General features: G+C 34.0%; 1 protein-coding gene across 1 annotated transcript in view; it reads left to right on the top strand.

The window, feature by feature from the left end:
- The window catches only part of LOC123526635 (polycystic kidney disease protein 1-like 2), a 30289-nt gene extending 23226 nt beyond the window's left edge, over positions 1–7063 (top strand). Inside the window, exons 16-17 of the mRNA XM_053522520.1 lie at positions 512–1618; positions 2070–7063. Of these exons, the coding sequence (XP_053378495.1) occupies positions 512–1618; positions 2070–2209 (1247 nt within the window). The 3' untranslated portion in view covers positions 2210–7063. The remainder of the gene's footprint in view (positions 1–511; positions 1619–2069) is intronic.
- The last annotated feature ends 8036 nt before the right edge of the window (positions 7064–15099 follow it).

Consider the following 15099-nt stretch of genomic DNA (forward strand, 5'->3'; position numbering starts at 1 on the left):
TCATTGTTTATTTTGCAACACACGTTGTCTGATTCTGGGACAGCAGAGCTTTACATATTTATTTTGTTGTGTTTGGCGTCGCACCGACACAATTATAGGTCATATGGCGACTTTCCAGCTTTGATGGCGGAGGAAGACCCCGGGTGTCCCTCCGTACAGTAACACGATCAGGCACCTGGGTAAAACCATCGATCTGCCGTAAGCCAGCTGGATTGCTACCTCACATGCAGATTTCAATGCCCCGAGATAGGCTCGAACCCACATCGAAGAGGGGCAAGTTATTTGAAGCAGATACTTAGTTTTTTGACTGAATTATATGAACAGAAGCGGACATTAATTGTTTGAAAGCTAACTGTGTACATCTTCAGAAAAAAAAAACACTTAATGTATTTATTTATTTTCATTCTAAATCCGTGGTATATGCTATTTGATTCTCAAACTCATGAATAACTGTCTATGATATATCGATTTGCGTATCAACAATTTAGTTTATCCTACATATTTCTTTCAGCTTTAGACAACTGGGGTTTACCCTGGCCGGGCTACTACACTATGTATGGTGGCGGAGGTTACATAGCTTCACTTCATGTGAATTTAAATTATTCAATCGATATTATAAACGAACTATACCGTAACTTATGGATGGATCGACAGACGAGAGCTGTTATTGTCGACTTTACAATATATGATGCGGCAACAAATATTTTCGTCTACAATATATATGTTATTGAGTTTCCTCAAACTGGTGGAGCATTTACGTCCTTTTCAACATATCCAGTACGAGTTTACCCTCATCACGGTACCTCAGGAACATGGACCAAGGTGTGCGAAGTGTTGTTTGTGATTTATCTGGTTGGTTTGTTAGGAAAAATATGTCTCCGAATATACCGTCAACGTTGGGACTACTTCGTACAATTTTGGAGAGTATATGACCTTGTGATCCTTCTTGTTGCTGTTGCAGCCATAGTTCTGTTTGCCATTCGTATTGGATTTTCACTTGAAACTATCAAGAAATTCAAGCAAGATAAGAAGTTGTTTGTAAACTTTATTCACATCGTGTTTTGGGACCAGCTCCTTGTATTTTTCCTTGGTTTGTTAGCGTTTTTGGCAACCACAAGAATGCTGGAGGTATTTTCAACAATGAAGAAGGTCAGAGCAATTGTGGAAATCTTTAGTCAATGTGGAAAAGATCTGTTTTGGTATGGTTTGACATTTGTTCAAATTTTCATTGGCTTTTGTGGCTTGTCTCTTCTATTATTTGGATCGCAGCTTGCATCATACAGAAATATGTACCAGTGCATGGGGACTCTTTTTATTGCAATGATTGGAAAGAGTAAATTTACAGAAATTAACGAAATACAGCCAAACTTAGCGAAGATTTTCTTCATGCTATATGTTTTAGTGGTTGTTTACTTCATCCTGACAATATTTCTATCGATTCTTGGAGCGAGTATCGACCAGGTGGTTCAAGGCAATCGCGAAGAGTCAGGATACGACCTTCTTACATTCATAATGCAGAATATCAAGGCTCTCTTATTCAAACTTAGACGTAAAAGAAAAGTAAAGGATTCTCAGAACTCACCATTGGGGACTGGCATTATTTTGCAAAGGCGTAAATGTAAGTGTTAATTAAAAAATTTCTATCGTTGATTTTAAGCATGGCGTTTAAATTTCCTCTGTATTTAAATCTCAGCGCAACTCAGAAATATGTTACGAAACTTAGAGTTAAAGGCCAAAAAAAAAGATCGTACTAAAGCTAGACCGGGTAATAGTTTCCGGCAAATTACGTTATTTTGGAAAATTACTCATGCCAGATAAAATCCCAAAGATTTTGATTAATTAATACATATATCCCAAGGCACGGTAGTATTACACTAATAACTACTTCAGTATACAAATACATTAGTTGATAAGAAACATTTGAATGCTCAAAATAACTATCAAGAACTGGATATTAACAATATTCTGGATGATTCAGCTTAATCAAGGAATCTATTTATGTCTAACGTGTCGGATTAGTGTCAGCATAAAGACTAATTTAAACTTTTGTTCTTTTACTTTTCCGACAGGTATTCAGCTGAGACCATATCGTGGAAACCTATATCAAATACAACCTGAACTTACATTAAAAAAGATTGATGCTAGAATAAATCGCAAACGCATTCCCAAGAAACGTACACGCAAAGACAAAAACATATTAACAGCATAACAAAAATGTTGGAATATCTAGCCACTGATAATTACCATTTTATAGTTTCGTGATGACCTTGATATTCAGTGCAATTTTGTCTATAATATGAATTGTGACAATGTCATCTTTACTGTAGTTAACGCTTGTAACACGGCTATCTGGCTATCTGCTTCTGTTTACGGCATTGAAATTGCACTCTACTGTGTGTGAGTGAGATTTTGTCGTGTTATATTTGAACAAGCGGTAATTTATCTTTCATCTGCACCAGTCACATTGTGTCAATACTTCATACCGCATATTTTTTTGCTTTTGTCAACGTTACAACAAAACTTGCGTGAACATCCGGTCTAGAGGACGCAGCAGTGTGCACATGTTAGGCGAAATATAAACCAATGAAAATAGAATGCAAAACATCCACAGTTATACAATAAATATCAAATGATAAATGAAATTCATATTAGAAATGGTTTTGAATTTGAAGTCATACATGGTACACATTTATATTGTCTATCTGAACTATGTAAAGCGCCTTTGAACGTGAAATTGATCATGAAAAGGGCGCTATATAAATCTGGTATAATAATAACAATAATATTTAAATTCACATTGCACATTTATGCTACATATGCACATTTTAGCCTACACGTGTAGTTAAACGACGACTGACATACATTTGTATATTTTTACATTAGCCAGTCATAATAATTTTGTAACCTAGACCGGAACCCAAGTTTTTTCTGTAACGTTAATGAACTATGAACTACACGTTGTTTCTCTGAGATGAGAACTATTGAAGGAATGTTATCGGTACACAATGGTAGACAAAATACCATTTGTTCAATATGCATAGTACAAATTTAGCAAACTGCCCGTTTTAGGTGAGAAATGTGCAAATGGGTATATCTTCCCATTCATGACTATGGTTCTTATAGTATACCAAAGGGTGAGGTAAAATATATACAGTGGAATATTATTTCTGATTTGGTGCCAGTGACCAACTGCCATCCGTCATTCACAATTTGTTTGTTTACACTAGCATCCAAATTTATAGAGCAGTTTTGTCGAAACGTAGATACAATGAATATGGCCCAAAAGTGCCTCGGTCAAATCAAATAGATAAAGTGCAATAGTTATTATGTGAGCGATATAGAATTGTTATGGCCCTTTTGCTTCTATTGTACGTTTTTAAGTTAGCATTTGCATATGTATATATACAAACCATGACATTTCACTGCGTATATCAGTTTGGCATTAGTGTTTATAGGCTCACAGCCTACATTTTATATTGAGACTTTGACGTTTCCCACATTTGTTTTATTTAAAATGATCAATTGTATGTATTGTCTACATCGTGACCCAATCATTGTTTCCCTCTTGTTTATTCGATATTGTCTAGTATTGTTTTCAGTTATATATTGGGAGCCCTACGAAGTCGACCGGTGACTACAGATCACTTACTCTTCACCTGGGGTTCGAAACATTACTTGGTTTGTAGTATTCTTTCATATAAGAAAGTCATCCAACTGGCTTACCGAAGGTCTTTGGTTCTACAGATGCGCCCGACCTTGATGAAATCAGTTCCGGAGGGGCATCTTCGGTCTTTCTTTATCATGAAGAGTTGGGACGTCGCCCTATGATCTAAACAATGTCAGCGTCACGCGTTGAATCCAACAAAATTTCCATTGTGTATTGTGATCATGTTTTTCCATCTGCCTTGTAGGTTTTTATTTCCGATTTATGTGTTTTGTCAACAATGTAACTTTGATATTGTTATTGTTTTTGAACATTGCTGTGTATTTGTAATATTGACATCTGTTTTTGCTGTATGTTGTATTCATGATTTTAAAGTGAACAGTTTGTTTAATTAACATTGGTATCAGTTTTCATTCTGACTTTGACAAAAATCCATTTTGTGCATTTTTTGTTTATTATATGTATTTCTTGTATTGCTATTGGTCCTTGTCATTACGATTTTAATTTGATCCACACCTTAGTTATAAATCAAACTCTATGTTTTCAGAAAATGAATACATGTTTTATTTTACGCTTGTGCGTTTACGTTAAAAGCGCCACCTGGTGGCACCTGATTATTCACATTAATTGCTAGTTTTTTTGGTCATATTTTCTCTATTTAGACGGATTTCCAACGTTATTAGTTGCCCTGCTGTTTCCCCGGCTATTTTGATCTTTATGTGTGGCAAAACGACCTCCAACAATAAGAAAACCTACAAAAAGTCATTATATTATGAATTGTTTTGCAACAATTTGCTCACACATTATATACAGAATGCCTTGATTAATTTAAAAGATGAATATTTTGTCAATCATATTTTACCCGAGAAGCCAGCTTTATTCTTATTTTCGTCAGAAAAGAACAAACATTTTATGTCTAGATGTACTTTCAAAACAAAAATAAAATTAGTTCCTTATATTTGAAATGTCATATTTTCTTTCATTTTATCTGTCAAAGGAGCTTAAAAAAGCTGTTGTATATATTTTTCTCAAACTTGAATGGCATCTGTTATAAATTCTTAGGGGACGTTGCAATTTGTCACTGAAGTTGCTGTTTTAAGTAACTGTTATGCAACTGACGTGATCAAGACCCTTGTTTGTCACCTAATTAGACCAGATCATAAATGTTACTGAAGAATATTAGATGATCAAAGTTAATAGCCGTATGATACTGTATCTTGTGCATTATTTCATATACATATTACATATATGTGTGAAGATTCTCCTTTTTAATAAACAGTGTGGTTACCTTTAACTATTTAAGAATTCATTTTGTTCTGTTATAACGTTTAGAAGTGTTTTCAGAATATCAAAGTAATGTAGGAAAGTTAAAGTATTCTTTTACACTGTATTAACGGAACGTATTTAACACGGTAACGTCATAGTTTATACAATTTAACACGTTGCGCGCTTTTCGGCATTTAACTACGATTTATTAGCAAAAAATTCAACAAGAACGCATGATTTATTTTTGTTAATTCTATAGGACAAAATGCATAAATTTACATGTTCATATTTTATAACGATTTCGGCGTGAGTCAAACTTGTGTTCAGAAAAAAACGGCGGTCTTTTAATGCACGTAATACATTTAGATTTAGTCGCATCATTTGGAACAGACAACTCAAAGCACAATCGAAACAAAATAAAATCGCCAACATATTAGTGAAATTATGACAGGAAATAAGCGATTGACGTGGGTGTAAGAGATCAGGTAAGAAAGTCAAATATAAGTAGGCGCTGAAATCTTTTCCCAGTTGTGTGAACATGTTTTAAATGTCAAACTGATGGTAAAATATTAAGACAGTAGGTCAGTAGGTCATATTCATGGTCACTGAAAGTCAGTTTTAAAATTTGTGCAGAACTGTATGTCATCCAAATTTCATAGCCGTGTGTAAAAAAAAACAACAAGAAAGTAGGTCAGTAGGTCAAGTTCAGTCAAATGACCCCTAATTACTTTGGGTCATCTGGTAGTTATAACGAAAGTTTCTGAAATATGATAAAATGATTTTTGAAGTCTTTTTTTCTATAGTACTCATATAAAAGTGACCCCGGGGCCGGGCTTTAAATGGACCCTGAGTCATGATTTGAGCACTATTAGTAAAGGACCACTAGACAATGTCACATGTAAAATATCTAATCTCCGTGCCTCTCGGTGTAACAGAAGAACATTTTTTATGTTTCCCTTTAGAACTCAATAATGTAAATTCGAGGGACCACGGGACGGGACCAATATTGACCACAGGATCATAATTTGAACAATCTTAGTTAAAGTTCACTAGACAATGCCACATACCAAATATCTAAGTTCTAGGTTTTCAGTTTTCAGAGACGAAGATTTTTGAAATTTACAATATAGTCATAAAGGGAAAATAAGCCCTCTTCCATCCGCCCCCCACCCCCTCCCCACCCCCGCGGCGGCAATTTTTTTTAATGAAATAAAATGGCTTAAGCAATTTTGGTAGAAAGTCACCTAGAGATCATTTCTACAAAATATTTTTGAAATCCGGCTAACAGTTTCTGAGAAGATTTTTAAAGATTTTCCTTTCTGTTGCCATGGCAATCACAGTTCTGAATGGAATATAATTCTTTGTGTGACTGTGAAAGTGTGCCACCCAATAATCATTTCTGTGAAGTTTGGTGTAAATCTGCCCAGTAGTTTTGAAGAAGAAGATTTTTGAAATTTACTATATAGCTATATAGGGAAAATAAGTCCCGCCCCATGGCGGCCATGTTTTTTACCGAAATAAAACTGTTTATGCAATTTTGGTAGACGGTGATCTAGTGATCATTTCTACAAAATATATTTGAAACCCTGCAAACAGTTTCTGAGAAGAAATTTTTTTTATAGATTTTTGTTCCGATTGCCATAGCAACCACAGCTCTTCATGAAGTTTAATTCTTTGGGTAATTTTGAAAAAAGGCAACCCAAGGATCATTCCTGTGAAGTTTTGTGTAAATCGGGCAGATTATGGAAATATAGAGATCTATAACTGAGCCAAATTTCATACTTTTCCGTCAGATTTCTACATTCAATCCTAAGGTGTTGGTCGACTTTAAAACGAAGAGTCGAACTATTTGTTGTGCCTGTTTCATGCCGAACGTTCAGAAGTACACGTCATGAATCCATAATACAATTTACATGTTTTCAAACATGTGTGTAACTAAGGGTCACATAAACAATGTTCTCATAGATTTTTTGAAAGTACCAACTGCAAAAAAGGTACTGAAATAGTTTGCTGTTTTTTTTTCTTCTGAAAATTACAGCTGTATTTATTATGAAAAAGAAATTTAATGTGTTTCAACATTTGTATGTCTCTAAATATTTGTTACTTGAGAAATAAATTTCATTGTTCACGGGCGTTTATGCTTTTGTTTCTCTTTTTATCTTTTTTTTCCAAATAATGCGAAGCATTGGTTTAACTTCTTTGTTGTGTCTAGTTTAGTTCATACGTAAGGCCATACCAAATTGATTAATAGTTCTTCGGAAAATTTTCAAAAAAATAGGGTGCGAGCGAGCGAAATTTTTATTTTATTTTTTTTTTCTCAATTTTCATTTTTTCAGAGGCGGGTAGATTTTACATGGAGCGAGCGGGCTTTTTTTTAATTTTTTTTTCCCAACTTGGACCCTTGAGGAGGCGGTTATGATTATACATGAAGTTAACATTTCTTTAGAAATAACACAGAAATCAAACATTTACAGTGTGGGTAACAAAGTATATAGCTTTTCTATATGTTTTAAAGACTACATGAATGATTTTGCAAATAAATTCTAGCCAAATCTCACTGAATCACTTAGTTTCTTTTTTTTATTTTGTAATTATAATTACTAAGGGATGAGTGTCTTATTTTTATTTTTTATTTTTCTACATTAATCTGAAGGCGTGCCTATTTAACGGCACAGGATGAGGAATATTTAAGACCAAACAGGCACATGTGTGGAATAACATTTCTGAAACACAGTTAGATGGCTTCGACACATGAACAACTTTGTGCCCCTAGTGGAACTCCAACCCATAGAGGTGAGAGGAAGTAATAAACCACTTGACCGGTGAGACCAAACAGAGTTGGGCATACAGATGCTTCGACATTGCTCGAATCCCTTTGGAATGATTTCTTAACAGATCAGGCTGGCTTAAGTTTTTGTGGTAGAGATTCATTTCAGGCAAAATTGATAACAGACGGACAAAGTATGATCCCAATATGGCCACCCTTAAAAGTGTTATTTGTTGTGCTTTGACTGAACTAGAAATTTAGAGTTGGGGAGGTCTGTTTTTTTTCAGTTTCTTTCGATCAATCAATTCACTGCCAATTAATATACAAACAGGCAAAATTGGGGTTACAAAAGGTCAGATTTTGTTAGAAATTGTTTTCATATCATTCTACACTACTTATTTGAAAAGCTAAACAATTTTTAAATTGACTAAATGTGTTTTGATAGAATATCTGACTGCTGTACTAAAGAAGTTACGTTAAAAAAGATTTGGGTCGAGACAATGTGATGGGTCAGTCAGGATCTGTGAACAAACATTTTTTTAAGATAGTAGTCGGCCTCGGCTTTGGGCTCTAGATCTAACATACTGAACTAAACAACTGATAACAAATGTTTTGAAAACTTTATATCGGAACAATATTTCTATGTTTAATCCAAATATTTTTAACTGCATCCCCGTGCACGTCTTAAAAGTCGGGCTTCATAATTTCTTTTCACTGTATTGAACAAAAGTAGAACGTGGCTACTTCATTACCTACCGGCACATCGAAGGCCATGTGTGGCACTAGCACAGATACTCCAGATATAAAACAAATGATGGACAACACCATAATTCCTGACTTTTTGAGTTTGGCCCAAACTTTGGGTCATCAGCTACATGTATTACGGACGCACGAAATCCGATCAATATCACTTTGACGCATTAAAACAGCGATAAAACCTGTTTTGCCGTTATTTTTCCGGACCGCGTAATCGGAATTTTTTTTTTCGGAGATTTTTATGTACGTGCGGGCGGGTGATTTTTATTTTTTTTCTCGGGAATGAAATTATTGATGCGGTAGTTCCGACGAACGACATATCAATTTGGTATGGCCTAAACACGATTTTTGTGAATTAGGTTGCAATGTTCTTAAATTAATTTGTGTATTATAACAAAATAATAGGCACTGATCTAGAAGGAAACCATCTGTTGTAAAATAATTTGGGTTGAGAGCCTAACTTTAATAATAATGTGGGTAATTTGTAGGTATAAGACTTAGTGATTGAAATAAAACTTAATTATATTATCAACAACCTTCATGGCATTGATAACAGCTGAAAACTACAAAATAGTTTTAATTTTGAATTGAGTGGATCACTACCCGTCTAGAATATATTAAATTGTGAATCAAATATACTTTAGAAGCCGGTATTTACTGTATTTTTTATTTAAAGGCAACTTACAATACGAACATAGGCCGGTCTTTTCGGCTGTTGCATTAAGATGTTGAAAGTATCGATTTCCTGATATCAGTTTTGATTTTTGATAGCCATGCAAAGCAAACTACATATTTTTGTAGTAAGAAGAATTCCCAATATGGTTTATACCAATATAAACGCACAGAATATAACATATTTTCCTATAAATGTACATATATAATTCTAATTCGCCTAATCCGGTGCAAGGCGACTTAAGAGGTGTAACATTTTTCATTACACCCCATGAATATTCAAATCGAGGCTGCTATCACTTTCCATACTATTTTTCAACTATGGAATATCTGACAAGATTCAGGATAAAGTTTGCATATTATGGATTCATACCAACCCAACTCAGCCAAAATAGTAACACCAGGGCAACTTCTACAGTAGGAAGCAAGGTAAATACATGAATCATTTTGACTGATTATAATTTTCAGGTAAATACGTTACTCCGCGTGATTCTTTAAATGCAGCATTTTAATAAATTAACATCGAAATAGTCTTTCTGTACTCACTTTCAAGAAATACTTTAAACAAATATCCGTCACATCTAAGTGATGCAAACCCCACTTGAGAAGTAGAATTATTTCATTGAGGATGCCGTCTACCTGTCTTACGAAAGGTTGGGGATTTGAGGTGCTCATCCGTGCCAGAAATAATACCCGGAAATACACATTTGATATTCCTCCACCTTTAAAAGCAAGCACAGAAACATTTTCATAAGGTTAAGATTTTGGATAAGGAAGACCGGCTGTATTCCGTGGTCTTAATATATTACAAATGACAATGCAGCCCGCCCGCTTAGCTCAATAGGGAGAGCGCAGATCTACGGATCTCGGGGTCGTGAGTTCGAGCCCTGTGCTAGGCGTATGTTCTTCGTGACGACTTGATAAAAGACATTGTGTCTGAAATCATTCGTTCTCCACCTCTGATTCATTTGGGGAAGTTGGCAGTTACTTGCGGACAACAGGTTTGTACGGGTACAGAATCCAGGAACACTGGTTAGGTTAACTGCACACCCCCCCCCCACCCCCCACGTTACATAACTGAAATACTTTTGAAAAACGGCATTAAACCCAACACAAACAAAGGAAATATATAGATCTAAATTTTAGGAAAAGGAGTCTCTATGCCTTTAACCGGTGTATCAAGGGCTGAAAGTTTTCATGTTTCATTATTCCTTAAACACCATTTCATTGCCTCAACATCCTATGTAATAAGCTCATTTGTTACTTCATTACTATTTCATGATTATTTTCATAACAACATAATACTGTTATAAGATATATGAAATTTTGTTTCATTATATATTTAGAATACACAGGAACCTTTACTATAAAATATACAGTATTTGCAACAATAAGTAAGTTAATGAATGAAACACTGAGTATGTATGGGGACTACATATGATATTTTGACGATTGGGAGAAAGCTGTTTTTCTTTGCCCAATGTGCTTATGTGTCTTTGATAAAGTTATCTAGCATTACTTTTAAATAGAAATATAGTCAGAATGAAGAATACGACTGTCAGAATATAGAACATGAAGTACGCCTTTGGCAAAATTGGCTGCGTTTCATTTATTTCTGTAAACTTGCTTTTCCCAATCACGGCTGTAAACAGTGTGCCCATACACTGGTTTATGTGACTGTAAGAAAAAAGTTCCGAACCAAACAAAAGCATGCCCAAGAAGCACAACCTCATAAAATATACAAGAAAGTCATTCCGTACCAGAATAAATCTTTTCCACAGTCTTGAAATAATTTTACTATTGCACCAGTTTTCTTCGTTGTTGCAAAAACCTCTAATATCCTAAGTGTTGACATAAATACTGTGAAATCATTTTTATTCGCGTACGACGAATGTTCGCGTATTTCGCGCTAAGACCGATGTGCGAATTGATGACCGCGCTATTATTAATCCATTTAGTACATAGTTATCCGAATTCATTTCCTGTCCGAAATATATGTATGTTATGGGACTCGTGTATTTCAGTTTTTCCGAAAACATCATAATTGATCTGCAGTTAACTAAAGGTTGTCTTGATAGGAACTTATTTGTTTTTGCAAAAACGGAATGTGAAGTCTGATTAAATTAATAATTTTAACTGATTAATTTACTATTCTTTAAGAAAGCTTCAATTACTAACTGTACGCTAGAAATACGAAATATATCACCAGACGTCATTTAATCTTCACAGAAAACTATGTAATTGTATAAATTATATTCGTCGTCGGATTCATGTGGATAAATTTGCAATTACTAGCAGAAAACAGGCTTTCAACAACACTGGTTAGGTTATTAGTAACTGTCCACCGTTACATATCTGAAATGCCGTTGAAAAAACGGCGTTAACTTAAAAACACTTATTAAAGCTTGCACTGTTCTCGGAGTAATTCAATAGGAAAATATCAATAAATCATCCTAAACGGCCATAAAAATACCAGTAAATGTAAATGTACATGCATGATAAGAAAACATAGTAAACAGTTAATCACATTTTAGTTTATTTTTCTGTGTGTATTTAACTCCAGTGTATGTCATGACAATAAACATGCATAAATATCGACGTGGTGAGATTTACGAGAAATGCATCATTTTTAAAAACTGTCAAGCTTACTATAATAGATGTATATGTTTCGGTTACATGAGTCTATACGGATTTTACACATCATCATTACATCAGAAAGTGAAACATGTACAGTTTACTAGTACTGAACCACATTTCAATGTACATTATTACAACAGTCCAGCCTTAGCGAAACCTCTCACAATGATATCACGTTTAAGTTCCATTACAGCGTAAGTTGCTATCAACCACCTTGCATGAACGGGTTTCAGCACAGATGTCCTAGTGTCCACACAAGAGTTCTCACTGGTTTCATGATCCAGTTGTTCCAGAACTTGTTTCGTGTACCAGTCATGAAACTTTGACTTCAGAATGTCCTTATATTCCTTATTCACGGATAAATCCAACGGTTAAAGTTTGTCTGTGCACGCGGCGGGAACGAATAGCGGTGTAATGTTGTTATCCTTCAACAACTGTATAAGTTCCTGGGAACGAGGAGCTCTGAATACGTCACAGATACAAACGGCCATCTGAATACACTGTGACAGCGGAAGAGAATCGCGCACACTGTTCACGTACGGTAAAATAATCTTCTGCACATATCTCAACATACTTTCTTCATTTGACCAGTGCGATTCAGTGTATGTCACGTCCCAGTCTGCAGGAAATTCCACACCCTTCGGTAGGCAAGGTCGGTTTTTCCAGCGTAGATGACTTGTGGAGGTAACGTCGATTTCAACAGAAAAAAAGATTTAAAAAAAATTCTAACATTGAAAATGCGCGAATTAAAGCCCACGCTAAACAGTCTTTTTTCACGTTTGCGCGAAATTTAGGACCTTTGCATTTGCTCCTCAACTTGTTCCCGCCAGTTGTTTTAAAATGCGAGTTTCTTGAAGGCCTTTGGCCTTTAATGTCAGGTTTGACCTTGACTAATTTTTCATTATTATTTCGAGAAAGATATCATCTGTTATACATACTTAAAAATGAATAATGATCAGTTACTAGTTTTGACAAAAATACCCTAAAACAATAAAGAAAAATCATTTAATTTGCAAAAATGCTGTTTTTGCGAATTTTCACACAAATTTGACCCTTGACCTTTGATAATTGTTTTGGCTTTGACTTATTGGGATAAAATCTACATTGCTGACAGTGAATTAGAACAACAAGCTATTTTTAAACAAAGTAATAAGTAAGTATGCTACATTTTGATCTTTTACAAAAAATGACCTCTTTCATGACATCGTCTGACATATATATAGTAAAATGAACAACGATCAGTTAGTAAAATGACAAAACAAATACTTTTAAACAATAAAAAATGTTACAAATAGGTGATATTATTGCAACATTTCACTCACGTTTTTTACCTTTGACCTTTGATATTACGGTTGACCTTGAATGTTTTGAAATTACATGTGCATACCAGACATTGCCTAACATTTATATATTAAAATGAACTGATATCATTGACTAAAATCGACAAGATATTATTTACAAGGAACAGTTAAGGAGCTATTTGTTTCATTCTTCTACTTGAAAATGACCTTTGATACTTAATATCAGATTTGAACTTGTCTGATTTCAGACGATATCGTTATTACTGACATTGTGGGACATGTATACATTAACATAAATCACGAGAAATTACTTATAATGATTAAAAATATCTGTTATATTTCAAACAGGAAGCTATTTATACGATTTTTCACACGAATTTGACCTTTGACCTTTGATATTAGCTTTACCCTAGGCAGTGTTTGAGTTACATCTGCACTGCTGCTGACTTGCCTGACATACAAACATTAAAACGAATTAACCTCAGTGGCTAATAATGTGAATACATATTAAACAGAATAGAAAAAGTAAAGGTAACATTTTTCATATTTTTGCATGAAAATGAACTTTGTCCTTCAATTATCAGGGTTGACCTTGACGTTTTGCAAAAAGATTTGCATTTCTAACTTTGGCTGATATAAACACATTACATAAATAAAGCTGAGTGACTTATGATGACAAACTAATTTTTAAGAATAAAAATAAATTTCAAATATGCCAATTTTTGTGATTTTAACATAAATTTGACATTTGACCTTGAATATCAAGTTTGCCCATCATTCCTTTTTGATAAATTTCTTATTGCTGACATAGTTTGACATATATACATTTACTGACAATCAAATAGTTACTGTAATTAAACAGTGAAAACAATGATAGACGTAAACTTTTCCCTACCCCCTAATATTTTTACAGGTGAGTTTCACCTCCCCTATCACAAACATAAGTGAACAAAATATAGATAGACACGGCTTTGACACTTAAGAAATTGGTTTTCATGGTGGATATGAAATATTGTTTCCAAAAAAAGTGCAAACCTCTTTAGGCTTCAGTTGTTGCGATAAAAGTCCGTGAGCTCTCGGGCCACAACTACATTGTAGCAAATTGCCGTTGAGTAGCACACGACAGATTTTCACTCGTTTTTCACTTTTAAACTTTGATTTTTATATCCTGGTTGCGTTATATAAGCATAAGTATAGATTTAATAAACATAATTTTCCTAAGTAAAACTAGAAATTATATTGAAATTAAAAGAAACAATCTACTTTTTAAACGCTTTTGTATTAAATGGAGATAATTTTAAAATTTCATTAAAAGTAAAAAATAAACATTTCTAATAGGAATCTAAATCTATGTAATAGGTAATTGTGTTCCTTAAATAAAAAACAAAACAAAAACTATATATGAAAATTGAAAAATGAAAGAAAATGTTGCTCAGATGTGATTGACCACCTTTAAAGAAGACTGTTTCTTTTATAAAAAAATAACGTGACTTACAACTGCTTAAATTACTTGTTAAAACAAAACAACACAACTAACTCCAGCCAGCTCAGAAGTAATCAAAGAAACCTTAACGACCTTGTAACAAACTTTAAACGTCAAAGTGATAAGATAAATTGTAGAAAATATATAAAGTTTTTTTTTTTCGTATTATGTACCTAAATATATAATACATAAATCTGAACTCAAGTTGATGTTTTCTAACAAAGATAAGCAGCGGTTGTGAAATAAGAAACAACAGAAGCAGACAGGTAAATAAATATAAAAAAATATTTCGTTTCCGTAACATAATTTGGGTCTAGAAATAACACTTGATATACCTGATTTGAATGTCCATTCATCTACTGATACATTGTAAACAAATCTATCTTAGGGCAAGGTGTCGCTTGCCAGCCTATACAATAATCATCTTAATTGAATATTCTCCGTAGCATGATACTTTGCCAATATATGGTATGTCGCAGGTCCCTAAAGGAAAAATGCCTATTTTGTTATTCTAAGATATGTGTCAAAATTCCGCCTTTTGGAAGATGTTTAC

The sequence above is a fragment of the Mercenaria mercenaria genome, chromosome 14 (genome assembly GCF_021730395.1).
Source record: "Mercenaria mercenaria strain notata chromosome 14, MADL_Memer_1, whole genome shotgun sequence".
Taxonomy (NCBI): Eukaryota; Metazoa; Mollusca; class Bivalvia; order Venerida; family Veneridae; genus Mercenaria; species Mercenaria mercenaria.